Source organism: Ranitomeya variabilis, chromosome 1 (genome assembly GCF_051348905.1).
Source record: "Ranitomeya variabilis isolate aRanVar5 chromosome 1, aRanVar5.hap1, whole genome shotgun sequence".
NCBI classification, from domain to species: Eukaryota; Metazoa; Chordata; class Amphibia; order Anura; family Dendrobatidae; genus Ranitomeya; species Ranitomeya variabilis.
In genome coordinates this window covers 652,968,155-652,992,544 of record NC_135232.1, presented here as the reverse complement: position 1 = coordinate 652,992,544, position 24,390 = coordinate 652,968,155, and the positions used below count along the sequence as shown (strand labels likewise).

At 43.0% G+C, this 24,390-nt stretch overlaps 1 protein-coding gene across 3 annotated transcripts in view; it reads right to left on the bottom strand.

Moving 5' to 3' along the window:
* The window catches only part of LOC143774783 (putative N-acetylated-alpha-linked acidic dipeptidase), a 236,518-nt gene that overhangs the window by 1,010 nt on the left and 211,118 nt on the right, over nt 1-24,390 (bottom strand). For all 3 annotated transcript variants that reach the window (XM_077262561.1, XM_077262553.1, XM_077262567.1), the window contains 2 exons: nt 20,536-20,617; nt 18,891-18,983 (listed from right to left, as the gene is read on the bottom strand). In XM_077262561.1, coding sequence (XP_077118676.1) covers nt 18,891-18,983; nt 20,536-20,617 — 175 coding nt within the window. The remainder of the gene's footprint in view (nt 1-18,890; nt 18,984-20,535; nt 20,618-24,390) is intronic.

Here is a 24,390-nt window from a genome sequence, read left to right as displayed (position 1 = left end):
ATTAAAGCACCACTCCAGTATATATATATTTTTTAATTGCACTGTTGGAGTGGTGCTTTAAATGTTATTCCCCTGTCTTATTATCACCTGCCACCTTCAGCCTATTCCAGCGTCGCTTTCGTCGGTCTCCGGTGAAAAGTGTCCTACCGGCAGCTTCAGTGTTTCATGGAACACGCCAGGGGTCACTTTTCAATACATCTCTTTGAAAGCCTCATTCTGGATCTCATAGACTTGCACTGAGCTCTCGTGATGTAACTTTTGACTTCCGGCCAGTCAAAAGTTACAGGCACGAGATGGCACCGCGGGACCTGAGCGATGCCAGTAAAAGGTGAGTATAAGAACGGGGGCAGGAGGCTTACATTTTATAGCACCACTCCAGCACTGAAAAAACAATGATGCTGGAATGATACTTTGAAGAGGTGTACGCCACTTAATAAATTAGGCGCATCGGACAACTAGTGTTGACCTCCACCAGAAATGTTACTCCAGTGAGGGATTTGAATACATTCCTGGCCAAATTTATGCCACAAAAGTGGCATAAATTTTACTAAATTTGCTGGGTGGGCCAGTGGCGCATCTAGGGGGGGGCAGCCGGGGCATGTGCCCCGGGCGCAGCCGGCAGGGGGGCGCAGTCGGGCTGCCTAATTCGGCGGTCCGCAGTGTCTCCCCCAGCGGCTGCATTCTGCCGCCCCCGGTCTGGGAGTCAGCTGTTTTCTGTGCCGACTGTCAAGCTGACAGCCGGCACAGAGAAGCTGCAGAGTGCCGGCTCCCAATGTGTGCAGAGGGGGAGGGGAGCCCCTGCAGAGTGGCTGCGGCAGGCAGGGAAAAATCCCTGCAGCTCCGCTGCCCAGCGATCTGTCTTCCTGCTTCCTCTTGCTTTCTCTCACACAGACGCGCCGCTGGATGACGTCATCATTCAGCGGCCTGCTGTGTCAGAGGAAGGCGATGGAGCTGCTGCGGCAGAGCGCGAGGAGAGGTGAGAGGTGTGTGTGTATGTGAATGTGTGTGTGTGTGTATGTGAATCTGTGTATGTGTGTGTGTGTGTATGTGAATGTGTGTATGTGTGTATGTGTGTGTTTGTGTGTGTGTATGTGTGTGAATGTGTGTGTGTGAATGTGTGTGAATGTGTGTGTGTATGTGTTTGTATGTGTGTGTGTATGTGTGTGTGTGTGTGTGAATGTGTGTATGTGTATGTGAATGTGTGTGTGTGTGTGTGTGTGAGTGTGTGTGTGAGTGTGTGTGTGAATGTGTGTGTGTGAATGTGTGTGTGTGAATGTGTGTGTGTGTGAATGTGTGTGTGTGTGAATGTGTGTGTGTGAATGTGTGTGTGTGATGTGTGTATGTGAGTGTGTGTATGTGTGTGTGTGAATGTGTGTGAATATATGTGTGTGTGCGTGTGTATGTGTGTGTGTGATTGTGTGTGTGTGGCTCAGTATTGGGTGTGTGTGTGTGTGTGTGTATCGCGCTGCAGGGGAATGTGCAGAGAAGTGAATGGTGTGTGTGTGGGAGGAGGAGAGGGCAAAGATGGGGCTGACGGGGAGAGAGCAATGATGGGGATGGTGGAGGAGGAGAGGACAATGATGGGGCTGACGGGGGGCATATGTCCTTGGGGGGGGGGCGCCAAAATGAATTCTTGCCCCGGGTGCCAGAAACGCTAGATACACCTCTGGGGTGGGCTTCACCACGTCCTGCCAGAGCTCTATCCACTTTGCGACTGGTGAAAAAATGCTAAATGTCAGAAAAATTTTGTGCAACTGCAGCGCTCCAGAGTCCTGGTCGTTGCAGTACTGACGCTCCGCCGCTAAGGGGAGTGATGGTACGTCTGATGGCACTTAAGAAGTTCACCTGACCAGGTATCACAGACACCAATACACTTCACAGTCTGGCCTCCAGGGGGAGCAAAGGGTACTATGTATTAGGCCACTCCTCACAATCTGGTAAAACTGGGGGTTGGATAGGAAGTTAGACAGAAGCTGACTGGGTTGGAACCAGGCAACATCCTGTGGCAGAGGGTGTTGCAGGGGAAGATTCAGGGGAGTCCCTGTCAGGGGTGGGATCCTGACAGAGGCCTAGCGAACAAGACAGAGCGTTAAGGAACCGCGCCTGCACGACATTGCGGCGGTATCTCAAGAAAGGACAAGAAGCGAGGTTTATTGTGGAGAGTGAGAAACGAGATCACAGCAAAAAGGAGATAACACCAGTAGGAGTCGTGCCGTAAGATCGAGGCAACATCCTACTGAGGCGCGTAGCCGGTGGCCGGAACGCCGAGGAAGTATTGGGCTCCAAGCATTACTTCAAACCAACGGCAGGACAGTTAAATTATAGGTTGGCTGTCTCACCTAAATCACCTAAGCAGACATAGGGGGCAACTGTGGGAGAGGGGCGTCACTAGGGTCCCGGAAGAACTCCAGGCCTACCCGTCATACGGGTGCGTCCTAGCCATATCATCTGGGGGACGGAGAAGAACATCAGAACAGATATAAGTTGTGAGAAAGAACATCAGAAACAGACACAACAGTTGTGAGGACTATCCCGTGGTGCTCAGCAGGGAAGTACTACAACACACAGGCGCTAGAAGGTAGGCACAGATTTCCACCTGCAAAGGGAACTCTGGAGGTGCCTTCGGACCGGCCGGACTCAGCCAGCCCTGTTAACAGTACTCTGGATTGAGGATCCTGAAGCCTTCAGTAAAGAGGTAAAGAGACTGCAACCCTGTGTCCTCGTTATTCACCGCGACCTACACCACGCACCATTATCTCATCTTTCATTGGACGCCCCTTAGCAGGGTCACGGACCGGGTCTAGCCACCGTGACGACCCCAGAACTGAGACAGAGAGGCCCGGTATCGAGTACCCCGTGGCCCTGCGTCTGGGGGCGCTCCACAACCATGATTTGGGCAGAAATGTAGCAACGTTTCAAGATGTTTTACTGCATAAACACCTTGATGAATCTGACTCCTGGAGTTTAGCTGCAATATCAGATACAATCATGTACAACAGTGGTGCTGTTTCTGGAAAATGTATACCCTTCTAATCTCATTCAGTACATCCCTCTGTTAAGGTAATGGGTATATTCCTTCTTTCTTAAACGGTAATCCACTCAGGTCTGTATTCGGTGGTAATGTTAGCTCGTGTGCATGAGCAGCAGGTATCCTGCACCTGTTCTGCTTATTAGCCACTTCTCGACAAAGCCCATTTTCATCTTCCTGACCAAGCCAAATTAAACAATTCTGACCAGTGTTACTATTATGTGGTAATAACTCAGGAACGCTTCAAAGAATCCTCGTGATTCTGAGATTTTTTTGTGACACATTGTACTTTGTTAGTGGTAAATCTAGGTCAAAATTGTTTTGTGTTTATTTTTAAAAACATTGGAATTTTGGCAAAAATTTTGAAAATGTTTATATCCTTAAACCCGATAGTCACGTTGTACAAAATAATTTATAAATAACATTTACCACATGTCTACTTTACATATACATAATTTTTTTGAATACTTTTTTTGTTATGAAGTTAAGAGTTAAAAGTTTATCAGCAATTTTCTCATTTTTGCCACAAAATTTACACAACCATTTTTTTAAGAACCACATCAAAAGTGACACCATTTTAAAAACGGCACCCCTCAAAGTGCTCAAAACATTAAAGAAGTTAATTAACCCTTTAGGTGCTTCACGCGAATTAAAGCAATATGAAAAAAAAAACTATAATGTGTAGGGTGTCCTCTCGACTCCTCTGACTGATGATGTTTGGGTAGATAAGGATACACCAGTTTGAATTCAAGCACCCAATACCTTTTTTTTTCAAGGGAGATAAGCCACAGCCATGAGTGTTTGGCAGTGACTTTCTACCCTTTACACATTGAAAACACATGGCTGCTTGGCCAATCGTTCTCGTTCATGCACGTCAGCACTAATACTGTGCAAAACTTTGTGGTGATAGAATGAGTGAGACTAATAAATTATATTACTATAATACATGGTGTACAGCACTATGGATTTAATGATGCTATATAAATAAATAATAATAATAACAATAATAAACCAGTTTATGGTTTATTTTCTATAAACTTGATTTTTGGACAATTAAATTAAATACAAGGTTAAAAAAATCCTCTTCTGTGGGAACACTGTACGGAGCAGTGTGGATTCTTCCTTCCCATCTATTATGAGTCACACCTAGAAAAGCTGGAAATGTAGAAAGTCACACATTCCGAGCGACAAATCTCAGATACATGTAGTCCAAGACACATCCTAGTATTGTTAGTCTGAATAATTTAAAACTGTTTCATTAATAGCTGCAGAGAATAAAAAAGCAAGAGGTCATGCCTTAAGTGTTTGAAAGAGACAGTGGCCCAAATTAAGTAAAATACACACACTAGAGTGCCATCTGATCTTTCTGAAATCAACTTTATTGTTTTTGGGGTCTTATTGATGTATTGTTTAAATTCGGTTTCTGTGTTACATGCATTTTTTTTAATTATGTTCGACAACCGCAACACATGTAGGGCTTGCCTAACAAATGTGTGCCTAAACCACATTTAGTGTCCACATGTTTGGCATTTCTGTAGTGATGAGAGCCCGCCTAATTTACGGGTGCGTGTCTCCAGAAGCATGAGCTGGGCACAACGTACTGGTTACTACAGCGTAATGGGCACTACAATGTACTGGTCACTACAACGGCAGTTTGCAATTTTCTCTCAGCAACATCCATTACTACCTGTTCCTGGAAAACATCCATGGAGTCCAAATTGTCCCTACACCTATAGATAAATTCCCAAAGGGGTACAATTTCCAAAACGGGGTAACTTGAAGGGGAGGATTCTGCTCTTCTAGCACTTAAGGGCTTTATATATGAAGTCTGCAAACTATACAAAGAAATTCTGCACTCCAGGAGGCAAATAGCTCTCCCTTCCTCCAGAGTCTTACCGTGTGGCTAAGTAGTACTGTATAGCCACATATTTGGTATTTCCACATTCGGCAGAAATTGTGAGACACGTTTTGGTGCAATTTTTACCCATTTCCCAATGTGAAAATGTAAAATCTGAGGCTAAGGCAAAATTTTGGTGGTAAAAATGTAATTATTTTTTCTTCACAGCCCAAAGGTATAACATTTTCTGACCCACCTGTGGTATCAATATGATCACTGCACCCCTAGATGAATTCATTGAGGGGTATAGTTTGTAAAATGAGGTGTCTTCTGGGGTATGCTGCTGTTCTGGAACTTTAGGGGCTCTGCCAATGTGATATGGCACCCTCAAACCAGTCCAGCAAACTCTGAACTCCAATATGGCGCTTCTTCCCTTCTGAGCTTTGCACTGTGCCTCAAAAGTATGAGACATCGGCGTACTCAGGAGAAATTGCACAACAAACTTTCGGGTCGATTTTCTCCTGCTATCCATGTGAAAATGAAAAAATTTGGGGCTAAAACAACATTTTTGGGTGAAAAATATTTTTTCTTCATTTCCACAGACCAACGTTGCAAAATTCTGTGAAGCACCTGTGGGTTGAAAGTGCTCACAACACAGCGAGATTGGTAAAATGGTATATATATATATATATATATTTTTACATTTTCTCAGCTCAATGATATAAACTTCTGGGAAACACCTGGGGATTCATGGTGCTTACCACACATCTAAATAAGTTCCCTGTGGGGACTAGTTTAAAAATGGTGTCACATGTGGGGGGTTTCCACTGATTAGGGATTCTCCAAAGGCGACATGGTGTCTGCTAATTATTCCTGCAAATTTTGCATTCAAAAAGTCAAACGGCGCTCCCTCCCTTCTGAGCCCTGCCATGCACCCAAACAGTGGTTTCCCCTCACATATGGGCTATTATCATGCTCAGGAGAAATTGCACAACATATTTTGGGGTCCATTTTTTCCTGTTACCCTTGTGAAAATAAAAAAAATGGGTCTAAAGTGAAATTTTTATGAAAAAATATTAAATGTTCATTTCATCCTTCCACATTCTAAAAATTTCTGTGACGCACCTGAAGGGTTTCTAAACTTATTCAATGTGGTTTTGAGCACCTTGAGGGGTGCAGTTTCTTGAATGGTGTCACTTTTGGGTATTTTCTATCATATAGACCTCTCAGTCATTTTAAATGCAATGTGGTCCCTGAAAAAATAGTTTGTTGTTTGTTTGTTTTTTTAAATGTGAAATTGCTGGTCAACTTTTAACCCTTATAACCTCCTAAAAAAATCTATATATTTAAAAAAAATGTGTAGATGTAAAGTAGACATAAGGGAAATGTTGTTCATGAACTGTTTTGTGTAAGATAACTCTCTAATTTAAGAGCACAAAAATTTAAAGTTTGAAAATTGCAACATTTTCAACATTTTTGCCAAATTTACAATTTTTTTAAATAAATAAACACAAGCCTTATCGAATAAATTTTACCACTATCATGAAGTACAATATGTCATGAAAAAAACAATTTCAGAATCAATGGGATCCATTGAAGCGTTCCAGAGTTATTATAACATAAAGTGACAGTGGTCAGAATTGGTAAATTTGGCCTGATCGTGAAGGTGCAAATAGCCATGTGGGGTGAAGGGGCTAATGTCTAAAATAATCTTGCTTCAGTCCAGCATATGTGATGAGTTTCTCTAAAGAAGACGTATTTTAATTTAAGTTTTAGAAAATATTTGTTTTCTTTGGGTAATGTTATACATTTTGCAGTTTTACTCATAGAGTATCCTATAAAGTATTGCTGTTCTCGTGGTAAAAGTTTCCCTTTTGTTCCCGTGTATTTTTTCAGGATATTTGTTTTGTTTGTATAGTGCGATACAATCCTACCGCCATATACTAATGATGTATTTGTACTAAGTGCTGAATTATTCTCCATGGTGCACTAAGAGCAGAAAAGATTGTTGTGCCACACAATTGCTAAAGATACTAATGATGTTTCTTGTTTGCCAAGCCTGTGAAAAGCACGGTAATATAAAAATAGAATGAAAATGAACACATTATAAAACATACAAATAGTACAATGCAGTTATCTGTGTTTCTGGCTCACATAAAAGGCTTTGCTTAGGGTTTAGAAGGCTGATAGATGTCATTAGTATTTTTTCAAACATGGCAGCAGGGTCACTTCTGCAATGAGGTGAGACGATCATGTTGTCTTAGGTGGCAGTCTATGGTTTCTCCCAGAAGGGCAGCATTTTCCCGCACCCAAAAATGAATTTCGGCTGTTCTCCAAATCGCTTGTTAAACTGGCATCCGATTGGGAGAACAGTTAGAAAGCCACCACCTAGCAGTCAACTGTATTCTCATCTTTCAATTGACGGTATGATTAGCAGGTGGAACCTAGAGTCTCTGGGTTCCTGCTAGGTATGACACCATTTAGTCACGTGCCTCTGCTGTCATGTGGGGTGCTTGCAGGTGTATTTTCTTCTTGAGGAAAACACGTGATCCACTTTGTGAACTCCAGCATTGAGTATGAGCAAGGTGATGAACTTGTTCACAAGTAACTGGCTGCAGATAATGCTCCACATGTTGTAAGAGTATCTAGTTGAAAAGAGAGGGAAAGGCGAGTAGCATTCTCAGAGTGTATGAGGGTATGTGCGCACGGTCAGTAAACACTGTGGGTTGGATGCTGCGTACTCCAACCCGCAGCGTCCAGATGTTACAGCATAGTGGATGGGATTTCAAGAAATCCCATGCCCACTATGCATCCACAGACACCAGCGGATCACCTGTGGAGACGGACATGCGGCGCGTCTCTTCAGACCGCAGCATGTTTAGTTATCTTGTGAAGACGCGAGCCTCCGCAAGACAAATTTCACCCATACAATGAACACATGTGGATTCACCTGCGTTCAATAGCCGGCAGCGCTTTGGATGCAGCGGACATGTTCTGCATCCAAAGCGCTGCCACTTCCAGATCGTGTGCACATACCCTAAGGGTTGTGGGTTGCATGAGAGACTGTCTGTGTTGAGATTTGAGGGATGTATAAGGAGGGGCAGTTTGTGGTGGAATTTTGGGGGTGTATAATGAGGGTCTATCTATGGTGAGATAGCGGGAGGGTGTAAAGAGAAGGGTCTGTGGTGGTATTTGAAGGTATGTATAATGTATTGGGGGTGTCTTTGGGACTTGGAGGTGTATAAATGAGGAAAGCTGTGTGTGAATTGGGGATGTATATCGAAGCGATTTCTTTGGTGGCATTTTGGTGAGTGTATAATGAGGGGGAGTCTGTGGTGTAATTTGGGGGTGGGTTTATGCAGCGCCCCAGAGTCCTGGTTGCTGCAGTAATGTCATTCTTCCACCAGGGGGAGTGATATTACGTCTGATGGTACTAAAGGAGTTCATCTTTCCAGGTATCACAAAACAGACACCACACTTCACACTCCAGTCCACCAGGGGGAGCCTTGTTTCTATCTATTAGGACACTCCTCACATTCGGGTAAAACTGGTGGGCTGGATAGAAAGTTAGACATGTAGGATGTAGAAGAGTGAGTGGGGTATCTAGCGTGGATAAAGTATGTGTATAAAGTTGGGTTGGTATGTGGGGGGATTTTTGGATCATATTAACCCCTTTCTGACCTCGGACGGGATAGTACATCCGAGGTCAGATACCCTGCTTTGATGTGGGCTCCGGCGGTGAGCCCACATCAAAGCCGCAACATGTCAGCTGTTTTGTACAGCTGACATGTGCACACAATAGCGGCGAGTGGAATTGCGATCCACCCACCGCTATTAACTAGTTAAATGCTGCTGTCAAACGCTGACAGCGGCATTTAACTACCGCTTCAGGCCGCGGGGCCAGAAATGCGCGCATCGCCGACCCCATCACATGATCGGGGGTCAGCGATGCATCAGGATAGTAACCATAGAGGTCCTTGAGACCTCTATGGTTACTGATTCCGGTTTGCTGTGAGCGCCACCCTGTGGACGGCGCTCATAGCAAGCCTGTAATTAAGCTATATAGGAGCGATCTGATGATCGCTGCTATGTAGCAGAGCCGATCAGGCTATGCCAGCTTCTAGCCTCCCATGGAGGCTATTGAAGCATGGCAAAAGTAAAAAAAAAATGTTTTAAAAAATATGAAATAAATAAAAAATTATAAAAGTTTAAATCACCTCCCTTTCACCCCATTCAAAATAAAACAATAAAAATAAAATCAAACATACACATATTTGGTATCGCCACATTCAGAATCGCCCGATCTATCAATAAAAAAAGCATTAACCTGATCGCTAAACGGTGTAGCGAGAAAAAAATTTGAAACGCCAAAATTACGTTTTTTTGGTCACTGCGACATTGCATTAAAATGCAATAACGGGCGATCAAAAGAACGTATCTGCACCAGAATGGTATCACTAAAAACATCAGCTCGGCAAGCAAAAAATAAGCCCTCACCCGACCCCAGATCAGGAAAAAATGGAGACGCTACGGGTATCGGAATATGGCGCCATTTTTTTTTTTAGCAAAGTTTGGAATTTTTTTTCACCACTTAGATAAAAAATAACCTAGACATGTTTGGTGTCTATGAACTCATAATGACCTGGAGAATCATGATGGCAGGCCGGTTTAGTGAACATAGCAAACAGCAAAAAAGCCAAACAAAAAACACGCATGGGATTGAACTTTTTTTGCAATTTCACCGCACTTGGAATTTTTTTCCCGTTTTCTAGTACACGGCATGGTAAAACCAATGATGTCGTTCAAAATTACAACTAGTGCTGCAAAAAATAAGCCCTCACATGGCCATATTGACAGAAAAATAAAAAAGTTATGGCTCTGGGAAGGAGGGGGGTGAATAACGAACACGGAAAAACTGAAAATCCCAAGGTCATGAAGGGGTTAAGGTGGGTTTGTGAGGAGGATTTGCATAGTGTATAGCAGTGTTTCCCACACCCTATCCTCACGGTATTACTTAGGTGACAGAACCTGTGGCAATTTCTGATGCCTAAGGCTACTTTCACACTTCCGTCTGTACGGGGCCGTCGCAAACCATCGGCCTGACGTACCGACGGACGTTATGCTAAATTTAGCACAACGTGGGCAGCGGATGCAGTTTTACAACGCATCCGCTGCCCATTGTGATGAGCGGGGAGGAGGGGGCGGAGTTTCGGCCGCACATGCGCCATCGAAAATGGCGGACACGTCGCACAAAAAAGTTACATTGAACTTTTTTTGTGCGTCGCGTCTGCCAAAACATGACGGATCCGTCGCACGATGGATGCGACGTGTGGCAATCCGTCGCTAATACAAGTCTATGGGCAAAAAATGCATCCTGCAAGCACATTTGCAGGATCCATTTTTTGCCCATAACGACGGATTGTGACGGAGGACAAAAGACGGAAGTGTGAAAGTAGCCTTAATAATAATTCCATCACCTGTGCAATACTAAAGAAATCCTGAAAATGTGATGTGCTACATGCCGTGAGGACTGGAATTTGGGAAATGTTGGTGTATAGAGTTGGATTCCTTGTATAAAACGGGTTTCAGTTCTGGGCAGGGCCGTATTTGCCACTAGGCACTTGAGGGCACGTGCCTAGGGCGGGGACAATGCAGGGGGCGGCACCTGAGCAAGGTTTTTTTTTTATAAGTCCCGGGTCACCTCCCGACCGACCGCCCCCCATGCATACAGGGGGGGAATATGAGCCATGCATTCAGAGGGGGGGGATATGAGCCATGCATTCAGGGGGGGGAATATGAGCCATGCATTCAGGGGGATATGAGCCATGCATACAGGGGGGGGATATGAGCCATGCATACAGGGGGGGGGGATATGAGCCATGCATACAGGGGGGGGAATATGAGCCATGCATCCAGGGGGGAATATGAGCCATGCATTCAGGGGGGGAATATGAGCCATGCATTCAGGGGGGGAATATGAGCCATGGATTCAGAGGGGGGGATATGAGCCATGCATTCAGGGGGGGAAATATGATCCATGCATTCAGGGGGGGATATGAGCCATGCATTCAGGGGGGGGATATGAGCCATGCATACAGGGGGGGGAATATGAGCCATGCATACAGGGGGGAATATGAGCCATGCATCCAGGGGGGGGGAATATGAGCCATGCATTCAGGGGGGAATATGAACCATGCATTCAGGAGGGAATATGAGCCATGCATTCAGGGGGGGATATGAGCCATGCATTCAGGGGGGGAATATGAGCCAAGCATACAGGGGGGGAATATGAGCCATGCATTCAGGGGGGGGATATGAGCCATGCATTCAGGGGGGAATATGAGCCATGCATACAGGGGGGGATATGAGCCATGCATTCAGGGGGAATATGAGCCATGCATTCAGGGGGGGATATGAGCCATGCATTCGGGGGGGACATGAGCCATGCATTCAGGGGGGAATATGAGCCATGCATTCAGGGGGGGGGGGAATATGAGCCATGCATTCAGGGGGGAATATGAGCCATGCATTCAGGGGGGGGATATGAGCCATGCATTCAGGGGGGGAATATGAGCCATGCATTCAGGGGGGGGGAATATGAGCCATGCATACAGGAGGGGGAATATGAGCCATGCATACAGGGGGGAATATGAGCCATGCATACAGGGGGGGGGGATATGAGCCATGCATACAGGGGGAATATGAGCCATGCATACAGGAGGGGGAATATGAGCCATGCATACAGGAGGGGGGGATATGAGCCATGTATATGGGATGCGAGGGAGATGAGCCATGCATACAGGAGGGGGGGTCATTATACAGTATTGAGCATCATGTGGGATTATTATACAGTATGGAGAACTGTGTGTGGCCATTATACAGTATTGAGCATCATGTGTGGCCGTTATACAGTATGGAGCATCATGTGTGACCATTATACAGTATGGAGCATCATGTGTGGCCAATGGCCATTATACAGTATGGACCATCATGTGTGGCCGTTATACAGTATTGAGCATCATGTGGGATCATTATACAGTATGGAGAACTGTGTGGCCATTATACAGTATGGAGCACTATGTGTGACCGTTATACAGTATGGAGCACTGTGTGGCCATTATACAGTATGGAGCACTGTGTGGCCATTATACATTATGGAGGATCATGTGTGGCTATTATGCACTATGGAGCATCATGTGTGGCCATTATACAGTATTGAGCATCATGTGTGGCCATTATACAGTATGGAGCACTGTGTGGCCATTATACAGTATGGAGAACTGTGTGGCCATTATACAGTATTGAGCATCATGTGTGGCCATTATACAGTATGGAGCATCATGTGTGGCCATTATACAGTATGGAGCACTGTGTGGCCATATTTTTTTTGTTTATAATTATTGTATATAAAACAGTGTGATCAGCAGTTAAAATGGCTGAGGTTGGGACGTGGATATGGGTGTGACTAGTTGTGAAATGGGTGTGGTCAGGGGCATGGCCTAAAATTTGCCGTAGCGCACTACGCGTGCCGCAAACTTTATACCTCCTTCCCTTCTTCAAAAGTTGGGGGGTATGGTAGCGCATTTGCCAGATCACGGCAAGTGCCGCAAATCCCATAGGTAATGAATGAGGCCGAACGCAGTGTTGCCGTAAGTGATCCGTTACGCGGCAGATGCAGAAAACTGCCGGATCTGCTGCAAAAGGCGACTTTCACATCAGCGATTCTTGCCAAAGTCATTGCCGATAGTGTCATACTCACCAAAGGGGGAGGCAGCATTAAAAGTGCCTAGGGCAGCAGAAACTCTAAATACGGCCCTGGATCTGGGGAGTATATAAAGGGGGTTTATGTTGAAGGTTTTCTTTAGTAAGGCGGTTCTGTAATAAGGTAGACCTGTTCTTGGTTATAGGTTTCTGAATAATGAATTTTTAGAGGTCTGTATTTTGTAAGTTTGGGGATGTCTACATTTGTGGTGATTTTATTCATGTACTGATGGTGTTTGTCAGAAATTACATTTTTGTTGTGAAAATTGTAAAAAATAAAAATAAAATGCATAACTCAATGTCCATGTCCACATTCACCGGCTGCTTCTACCTAACAGCACTAGGGCATTGATGATCATGTAGAAGTTGCTGTTCTTCCTCCATCTCTTATTGCATCCTTGTCAGTCTTTTTTCCAATCCGTATATGAGTGGGATGATGTTGTAATCCTAAAGTTGTCCCTACTCACAAATTTAGTAGCCTCTTTGAATGGCCTATGTAGGTGACATGCGTCTTTCATCAGCTGCCGATGGCAGATTTAAAAGAAACCCAAATTTCATTTTTTTTCTGCATTATACAACCAGTAACCACTTTGTATTAGTCGTACAGATGCTCCAACACATGCAGCATTACTTTTCATTGGGTTGCAATATCGCAAATTAGGTGGTGCTGAGACAGACCGCTCTGATTATAAAAAGCTTGGAAAGTGTGTTTCACCATGTAAGAACTGTTCAAATGCACAGACACTCTCCTCGCAATGGGAACCAACTTCTTCAGGCAGGTATATTTTTTTTAAAAAAAATCACAATCAAATTTAAGACTCGCGTCATGCAAGGAGCAAGTTTCACTTTGCCCAAAAGTAGTGCAGCCACAATGTTCTGACATCTTTGCTTACTACAATGCTCAGTTGGAGTAGACAAGGAGCCATTCAGCGTGAAATGTGTTCCTTAATGCAGAGAAGCAAATTGTTTGCTGTTTGGCTTTGGATCCCCATGGAAATAAGCTGCAAAAAAAAATCAGCTTGCAGGGCTTAAAGAGTAAGGGTATGTGCACAAGCTGCGGATTTTGCTGCGGATCCGCAGCGTTTTTGATGCTGTGGATTTGCAGCTGTTTTCCGTGACTTTACAGTACCATGTAAACCTATGGAAAACAAAATCTGCAGTGCACATGGTGCGGAAAAAATGCGCGGATTCCACATCGGTTTACGCCTGCTCCATAATAGGAATCCGCAGGTGTAAAACTGCATGTGAAATCCGCACAAAAGCGCAAAAAACCTGCGGATTTACTAAAATCAGTGCACACGTTGCGGATTCCATTGCAGAAACGCCCTGTGTTTTACCTGCGAATTCCCTGCGGATTTTTTGCAGATTTTGTGCGGATTTTGCCTGCGTTTTTACACCTGCAGATTCCTATTATGGAATAGATGTAAAACGGTGTGGAATCCGCACAAAGAATTGACATGCCACGGAAAATAAACCGCAGCGTTTCTGTGCAGAATTTTCCACAGCATGTGCACTGCGGATTTGGTTTTCCATAGGTTTACATGGTACTGTCCAACGCATGGAAAACTGCTGCGGATCCGCAGCCAAATTCACAACGTGTGCACATCACCTAACTGGCATTTACATTTGTAACTCATAAGTCTTTAGTACACATGAAAATAAGCAATTTTGTAATATATTTTATCAAATAAATATGCTTCTTTATAGTTGCAAAATGTATCCTGTTTTTGCTAGGGATGTGGTGATGTCAATTAAAGAGGATGTGGAAAAGTGCCACCTGGTATTTGGAACCAGACCTACAGGCCAACCTTAGCAAGAATCATCACCATCCCTTCTGGTTTAGGCCGGCGTCACACTGGCGAGTTTTACGGACGTATGAGCGCAGAAAATACACCCGTAAAATACGCATAACACACGGCCCAATGATTCTCTATGGCCCAGCTCCTATCAGCCGTATTTTACGGATTCGTATTATACGGTCTTCTACGGCCGTACAAAATCACAGCATGCTGCGTTTGTCACCGTATTGCGCAAAAAAATCGCCAATGAAAGTCTATGGGGGCGAGAAAAATACGGATTCCACACGGACCAGCAGTGTGACTTGCGAGAAATACGCAGCGGTGTTCTAGAGAAAAGCCGGTAATTCAATTGCCGGCTTTTCATTTCTCCTTCCCAAACCCGACATGATATGAGACATGGTTTACATACAGTAAACCATCTTATATCCCTTTTTTTTTTAATATTCCACACTACTAATGTTAGTAGTGTGTATGTGCAAAATTTGGGCACTGTAGCTTGTAAAATAAAGGGTTAAATCGCGGAAAAAATTGGCGTGGGCTCCCACTCAATTTTCTCCGCCAGAGTGGTAAAGCTAGTGACTGAGGGCAGATATTAATAGCCTAGAGAGGGTCCATGGTTATTGGCCCCCCCTGGCTACAAACATCTGCCCCCAGCCACCCCAGAAAAGGCACATCTGGAAGATGCGCCTATTCTGGCACTTGGCCACTCTCTTCCCACTCCCGTGTAGCGGTGGGATATGGGGTAAAAAAGGGTTAATGTCACCTTGCTATTGTAAGGTGACATTAAGCCAGATTAATAATGGAGAGGCGTCAATTATGACACCTATCCATTATTAATCCAATAGTACGAAAAAAGGGATATGAGATGCTTTACTGTATGTAAACCATCTCATATCATGTCGGGTTTGTGAAGGAGAAATGAAAAGCCGGCAATTGAATTACCGGCTTTTCACATATCTCGCGCTGAATTAAATATAAATACAGAATATATATATATATATATGTGTGTCTCAATGACATATATATATATATATATATATATATATATATATATACATACTCTATATATGTTTTAACGAACATTTGAGCACATAAATCCATTAGATGTTGGTTTTGCAAGCCTGCGAGAAAATATCGCAGTACGGATGACATACAGATTACATACGGAGGATGCCATGCGCAAAATATGCTGCCACACCCTGCCTACGGATGACATACGGATCACTATTTTGGGAACATTTCTGCGTATTACGACCGTGAAAAACGGACCGTATTTGCATACGCTGAGTGTGACGCTGGCCTTACTCTGTGGGCTGTGGAAGACGTATATTGGTCCCTTTCCATAAGTCCTGCTCTGTGTCGACGGTGCACTTCATTTTTAAATATTCAAAGACAAGTCTCCAAGTTAGTGAAATAATGGTATCAGTGTATCTGTCAATGAGGTTGAGTAAATGCCATCATTTTTCGAATGACAGTGAGATCCACTAAATGGTACGGCAGTAACTGCCCCACCAGCAGCTTGACAGGAAAGTTGAGAGCTGAGTTGACACAAAAGTAGATTACTGGGAGCAAATTGTTTTTTCCTGGCCACATAATCATGTATAACTATCTAACAGTGCGACTGAGAAGAAGTCAGAATAAAAACAGTAGATGATGATGACACCAACCAAGTACTACTTAAGGATGTGTCCTGGCTACCAGAAAGAAAATTGGGAACACTGGGTATTTCTCATGCTGTCATCTGTATGGCAGCGCGAGAAACACTGGTGGCTCTGATTTGGCTGTAAGATTAATCATCATCTTAAGCCTGCTGCTGATAACAGCGAGAGCAGCCGGCAGCATATGGGAGTATTCATCAGCCGATGCCTGCGCTCTAAATAAATAATTAAAAGGAAAAAACGACATGGGCTCCCCTGTATTGTTGATAACCAGCCTCAGCTGTCAGCTTTAGCAAGGCTGGTTATCAAAATTACAGGGGAACCCACGCCGTAAATAACTTTATAAAACTTGGGGTCCCGCCCATATTTGATAAACAGCCAATCTAAAGCAGACAGCTGGGGGCTGGTATTCTCAGGCTAGTAATGAGCCTTGGATATTACCCCCCCCCCCCAGCATAAAAATAGCAGCTTGCAGCCTCCCACAAAATTAGATGCACCAAATCTGGCTTTTCTCCCCGCTCTGTCCACTTTCCCTGGTGCGGTGGCAAGTGGGGTTTATATTTGTGGGGTTGATGTCACCTTTGTATTTTCCGGTGACATCAAGCCCACAGCCTAGTAAAGGAGAGGTGTCTATAATACTCCCATCCATTGCTAATCCAATAGTTATATTGTAAATTAAGACTCAGCCAGAATAAAGTCCTTTATTTGAAATAAAAAAGCACAGTTTAATATATTGATTAAAAATAACAAGCACTGTTATACTCACCTAACGCCCAATTCCACTGAAGCCAATGTCTCCTGTAATAGAACGAAACTAAAAAAACAACCATATCCCTCACCTGTCTGTCATTCTGTTCTACACTGTAATCCAAGTCTGCGAGCTCAGCCTCGGTGACTAGTGGTGACATCATTGAGATTACCACAGGTCACTGAGGCTGTGTTCCCAATCAAGCTCCTGAACGGCGATGACCTTGGTAAGATCACCACTAGCACAGTGAGAAAAAAGTCTTACGGTATAGTGTGCTTTTTTACAGAAAGTGATTGCTTCAGTGGAATTGGACATTAGGGGAGTATAACGGTGTTTGTTTTTTTAAATAAAAAAGTGTGTTTTTTATTTCAAATAAAGGCCTGTCTACTGTCTGCTGTAGCTTGGCTGGTTGTCAAAAATGGAGAGACCCCATGCCGTTTTTTAATTCATTTATTTTGATAGCCAACATTGCTAAAGCTGACAGCTGAGGGTTGCAGCCCAGAGCTGTCAGTTTTGCATTGCTGGTTATCAAAAATACCGTGGAACCCACGCTGGTTTTTTATTTTTATTATTTATTTAGAGTGCCAGCTGATGAATACTCTCTTCAGCCACCTGCTCTTGCTATTATTAGCAGCAGCAGGCATAAGCTGATGGGAGTAGTAGTCCCATCAACAGACGCCTGTGATTGAAAGTAAACTTTTGATTTCCAGTCACAGCTGCGGGCTCACGCTGTTATTTGACAGCATGGGAAGCCCAGCTCTCTGACCGGCGGTAATGATTTTACTGCCAATCAGAGTCAGTATTTGCCGCGCTATCATAAACATTACAGTTTGGCCAATACTGGATGTTCGCCCCCCCCATTCAAGTGAATGGGGTCCGGGTTCGGGTTAAGTTCTGGTACCCGAATCAAACTTTTTTAAACTGCTTGGCCGAACCCAAACATCCAGGGGTTCGCCCATCGCTACTGTTGAGCATCCTCCACCAGTAGCAGTTGTGACATCAACTGCTCCCGAACTGACCACAGAAGAAGCAGATCCGCACCTAGAGATCTTTTGAACAGACATTGGCTCTGCTCTTTTCAGCCAATGCCACCACCCTCCTCCTTTTGACATCACCTACTCATCAATTTGATCTGGTTCCCTGGTCCTATCCACCACACAATCATTAGAGCTATCATAAATGCCCCATATTTGGCTGACTGATGCCTCTGTTTTGGAAATGTTTGAAGTATCCATCTTATCCACCTCCTGATTTCCACCTCCAGATTTCCCTGGACTGCAACTAAGCCTTTGTTTACCAGTGTCCCTACAATTACTGCCTACCACCTCCAACATAACAAGGCATTTTTGAGTCAAGTCCTCTACCTCCTCCGTCTCATCTCATCCAAGTCCAAACAATACATGAAATGGCAGAAACTGTTGGGAATGATCTCCTTAGCACCCAGAGTGCTGTATTTTAGGGAAATCGGAGTCATAAAAGACAGAGATGTCATTGACTGAATAGAAAGTTTGCAATCGAAGATTAACTGTTATGATAGTGAAGAAGTAAATATGTGCAGGCCACTGACTCAAACTGATAATGGGTAACATCCTGCTGTGCCTGAAATGAGTCATGTGCTATGTAGTCCATTGGTCCTCCACTTCCTTCGCACTAATATGCTTGTGACCTGTTTTGGTAGTGGGTTCAGCAAATTCCTAATAAGCCTCCTTACCTTGACCAGCCAGTGCTGTTATGTCACTCTCCACAAGGAGAAACCTTACCCCTTACTCCAGTCCAGAGCCTCTCACCTAGCCAAATCAGTTCTCATACTTTGTACTGACAGGGCCAATAGTCCGAAACCCAGTGTCTGCAAACTGAGATTCTGATTTGGCTTTTATACTAAGTCATATTGCAAGACTCGTTAAAGGGTTGATTGTGACTTGTAGGATCGCTACTTCCAACAGGTGGCGCTAGAGTTCCAGTCCTCTTTCTCTCTGAAGAGGCAATTTGCATATAAAAATGAAACACAAATTCGATATGCATATTTTATATTTTAAATAGCAGATTCTTTAAGCTTTACCTATAATATAAGTTGCCAGCTACTCCAAGAGGATCGATGAAAGCTCTCTCAAGTTGCATCAGTTGATCATTAATCATTCTCACCTCCAGTGGACTGAAATAGAAAGCAGGAGAAAGTTATATCATTTTTTCAAACTCTTTAATACGATGATTTTGGACGGTTCTCCTCCAACTCTGAAGCGTCCCTTAGTTATTGGAGAGGTGCAGCTGGGGAGACAGTCTTCACAAAAACTCTCATATGCCGCAAAGTTCTTCATAGGTTTATCGAAAATATTTTAACTCATTTTACAGATAAGGAGGCAATTGAAAACTTAAAGGGGTTTTACACTACTTGGACAAACCCCTCCTCATTCCTCATGTTTGGCCCCGTTAAAATATACACACGTATACTCATCTCTCTGTCCCTCAAAGTTCTGTCGCTTTTGAGCCAAAAACATTGAGCTAAAAGATTCACAGGACCCTTGACTAGTGGCCACATCTGTAGCCCGTGGCACGTTATGCATGTCATGTTGCAATGATGATGTTGCGCCAGGCCTACTAATCGTCAAGAGGAGGTTTGTAGGGTTTGGTCTGCTGGCCACGAACTGTTGGATGGACCAGGGTCCTGCTAATTTATTTGCTCAACTTTACTTTCCCCTTGTTCGCTGGTTTGCTCTGGAATTAACTCTGACCCATTAAAGTAAATGAGACTGAGCTCTTATCACATGCACAATGTTTGGAAAAGTGTGTGTGTGTTGGGGGTGGATTTAAGAAAGTAGCCATGATATTTAATTCTTTAAAACCCCTTCAACTCTGAGCGCACTTCTGCCTACCATGGACTGGTGAAATGCAGAATTAAATTAATTCCCATGTTTAATAGGGCAGCAAACAGGCAGGAGGACTACTGCATGTATTGGCTGTGACATATGAATTGATCCCAGAAGACGCCCTTTTCACCGTTGATATTAACATAATCTTTTGCTGTATATATGTTACAGTTTGACCCATTTTACTGAATTTTTACTGAAAATAAGGACTTCAATAGTCCCAAGATGTTTACATACCGACCTATCAAACCCAAAACCCAGACGTACAGAATACATTTAAACACGTTTAACAAGGAGCACGTTGCCAGTCGAGGAGCATACATTCACACGGACAAGGAAGGTTACGCTTATTCTGGTGGTAGAATGTTCTCCGAAAGGAAAATTGCTCTCTGGAGTAAGGAGTTGGGAATAATCTAACCTACAATAGCAGCTTTGACATTTCCTTTATTCCCCAGTGTAAGAACATGTTGCGGCTGTACATTGTAGAAATATTTCCGTTCTTGTATTTTTCCATAAACCAGTAAAGCAGATTATTCATGGCATAGGGTTTCCCCTTTTGGAGTCATTTTTCTGCACATTTCTAGTATTACTTTTGGATACCTTTTATTCCAGTGTATATATACATATAAATGAAACCTAGTGCAGTATTTGAAGGGAATTATGTTAACCACGATTTATTCTAAGCAATTTTACAAAAGCGTAAAATGCAATCTGGAAACATGTATTTTGGGTGCACTACTTTTTTACTCTTATTGTTATTGGAGGGTCAAAAACCTATTGTATTTCACCAATTTCCAATTATTTAAAAAAGGAATCCATTTATTTTTCAGTGTTACTTACTTTTCTCTATCTACTATCTCTGCACGTGACTGCATGGCCTTAGCTGCTTGAAGAAATTCACCAACTGCCTCCTCGACTGAATCTGGAAATAGATAATGCAGAACTTCTGATACACAGATACTTGCCATACATAATATATTAAATTACAGTTAAAGGGAATCTGTCACCAGGTTTTTACTATCTGAGAGAGCAGCATGATCTATGGGCAGAGACTTCGATTCCAGTGATGTAACACTTACTGGTCTGCTTGGTGCAGTTTTGATAAAACCACTGTTTTCCCTCCTGCTGATCTAGTAGTTCTGTGAATGCTGAGCTGTGTATAACCCCGCCCACACCACTGATTGACAGCTGTCAGTGTACACTGTGCATAGGCAGAAACTTGCTAAACCGTAGTGGGTGTGGGGTTATACAAAGCAGGGTGACAAATATGGTATGAGACAACCAGTCCTCTAGGGATCATTTCCTGCTGATAAAACTTTGATTTTCTGGAAACTATGACAAGCAGCTCAGTAAGTAACACATCACTGGAATCAGGGACTCAACCTCTACATCATGCTGCTATCAGATTACATTGCATAAATCTACTGACAGATTCCCTTTACATTTTCATATATTTACAATGTTCACAAGGATACCAGAATTTACCCCATTATTTTTTATACTTACATACACATCAAATACATTGATGCTGTAGTTCGGGACTCCACTTCAAGACTAATAAATCCTTACTGATATTGCATGTGACTATTTGAATTTTTTTCTCATTACGCCATGTAGCGATCAGGTTAATTTTTTTTAATATTGATAGATCGGGCAATTCTGAACGCGACGATACCAAATATGTGTGTATTTGAATTTTATTTTATTGTTTTATTTTGAATAGTGCAAATGGGGGGGTTGATTTGAACTTTTTAAAAATATTTAAATATATATATATATATATATATATATATATATATATATATATATATATATATATAAAACATTTTTTTCTCTTTTTGCATGGGAGATTAGAAACTGCAGTACATTGATCTATTCTGCTTCACACAGGGGATGATCAGATCGCCTGTGTGTAGCAGAAATGCTCACAAGCTATGAGCGCCGACCACGGGGCGGCACTCATAGTAGACTGGCGATGACAACTATTGAGGTCTGCTACAGATCTCTGGTTGTCATGCCGTCCCATTGGTGACCCGTGATCATGTGACGAGGTCACTGATTGGAGGAATTTACGACGCGCTTCCGGCAAGTGTGAGTTAAATGCATTTAACTAGTTAACAGACGCCGGTGGATCGCAATTCCACCCGCGGCTGTTGCGGGCTTATGTCAGCTGTATAGATTAGGAATTCACTGTGGGGGTATAGAACTGTGTTTGGTGGCACTTTTGTTGGAATCATACTTTACCTGCATTATTCAAGGATTTTTATCCTTTTGTTATTACATATTTTAATTAGGAATTTGCGCCATATGCTTTTTACTGCTCTTACATAACATATTATGTTATCCCAGTATTTTATTATAACTTCTATTAATTAAAATATACTTTGTTCGTGGCACAAGCCCTTTAAATTTGTTTCCATATGAAAAAGTTCATCAATATATTTCATAAGGAAAAAAGTCCTCAATTGTAGACCTTTTTTTTAACATATCAAGGTTGGCTCGCCTCTTTGTCCAAATTTTTTATTTTGGCCCTGTTTTTATATTTGAGTTTGACATCCCTGCTCTAAAGCGTACTTTCTTGGAACTGTACATTGTATTATTCCTCTTTTATTGATACATTTTTCCTTTTCTTGTCCAACTCCCTACTATTTACTACTCAGTACAGCTACCAATTTTCCAATCTGCAACAACGTATAAAGTAATGCAATAAATTCTCACTGTCTCAACACACAACATACTATAATTTAGGTTAGAGACATCTGTGCTGTTTTGTTGCTTTCTGACTGTCTCTCAAAATCTACTGCTGAGCATGAAACATTCTTATGATGGAACGAGGAATAGCCAGCAAATAGTGAAGATAAAAGGGTTGCAAAGTACTACATGGGGAGGGAAGAACCACATGTAGTAGACAACATCACACAACCTGGAAGTGCCAGGAGCCTGCTCATGTAACTGCACAAGAATGGTTTACACAATCACTTGAGCTGCATAGATGGAGAATATTAGCAGGGGACTAATTTTACTATATTTAAACAATCTGCACATAAACTCCTCCCAAAAAGTCTATAATGTACAGTACAGACCAAAAGTTTGGCCACCTTCTCATTTAAAGATTTTTCTGTATTTTCATGACTATGAAAATTGTACATTCACACTGAAGGCATCAAAACTATGAATTAACACGTGGGATTATATACTTAACAAAAAAGTGTGAAACAGCTGAAATTATGTCTTATATTCTAGGTTCTTCAAAGTAGCCACCTTTTGCTTTGATGACTGCTTTACACACTCTTGCCATTCTCTTGATGAGCTTCAAGAGGTAGTCACCGGGAATGGTCTTCCAACAATCTTGAAGGAGTTCCCAGAGATGCTTAGCACTTGTTGGCCCTTTTGCCTTCACTCTGCGGTCCAGCTCACCCCAAACCTTCTCGATTGGGTTCTGGTCTGGTGACTGTGGAGGCCAGGTCATCTGGTGTAGCACCCCATCACTCTCCCTCTTGGTCAAATAGCCCTTACACAGCCTGGAGGTGTGTTTGGGGTCATTGTGCTGCTGAAAAATAAATGATCGTCCAACTAAACACAAACCGGATGGAATAGCATGCCGCTGCAAGATGCTGTGGTAGACATGCTGGTTCACTATTCCTTCAATTTTGAATAAATCCCCAACAGTGTCACCAGCAAAGCACCCCCACACCATCTCACCACCTCCTCCATGCTTCACGGTGGGAACCAGGCATGTAGCGTCCATCCGTTCACCTTTTCTGCGTCGCACAAAGACACGGTGGTTGGAACCAAAGATCTCAAATTTGGACTCATCAGACCAAAGCACAGATTTCCACTGGTCTAATGTCCATTCCTTGTGTTCTTTAGCACAAACAAGTCTCTTCTGCTTGTTGCCTGTGCTTAGCAGTGGTTTCCTAGCAGCTATTTTACCATGAAGGCCTGCTGCACATAGTCTCCTCTTAACAGTTGTTGTAGAGATGTGTCTGCTGCTAGAACTCTGTGTGGCATTGACCTGGTCGCTAATCTGAGCTGCAGTTAACTTGCGATTTCTGAGGCTGGTGACTCGGATAAAATTATCCTCAGAAGCAGAGGTGACTCTTGGTCTTCCTTTCCTGGGGCATTCCTCATGTGAGCCAGTTTCTTTGTAGCGCTTAATGGCTTTTGCCACTGCACTTGGGGACACTTTCAAAGTTTTTCGAATTTTTCAGACTGACTGACCTTCATTTCTTAAAGTAAGTAAGTTTTTCTTTACTTAGCTGCTATTTTCTTGCCATAATACAAATTCTAACAGTCTATTCAGTAGGACTATCAGCTGTGTATCTACCAGACTTCTGCACAACCATTTATAAGGCAAGAAATCCCACTTATTAAACCTGACAGGGCACGCCTGTGAAGTGAAAACGATTCCCGGTGACTACCTCTTGAAGCTCATCAAGAGAATGCCAAGAGTGTGCAAAGCAGTCATCAAAGCAAAAGGTGTAAATGTACAATTTTCATAGTCATGAAAATACAGAAAAATCTTTAAATGAGAAGGTGTGTCCAAACTTTTGGTCTGTACTGTATATACATTAAGGAGTTTCCCCCTACACTACTTCAACCAATATTAACCTCTTCACTACCCTGCGATTTTCAACTTTTTGGTTTTCTTTTTTTTTACCAAGAGCCAAAACTTTTTTTACATTTTTTTGGGCC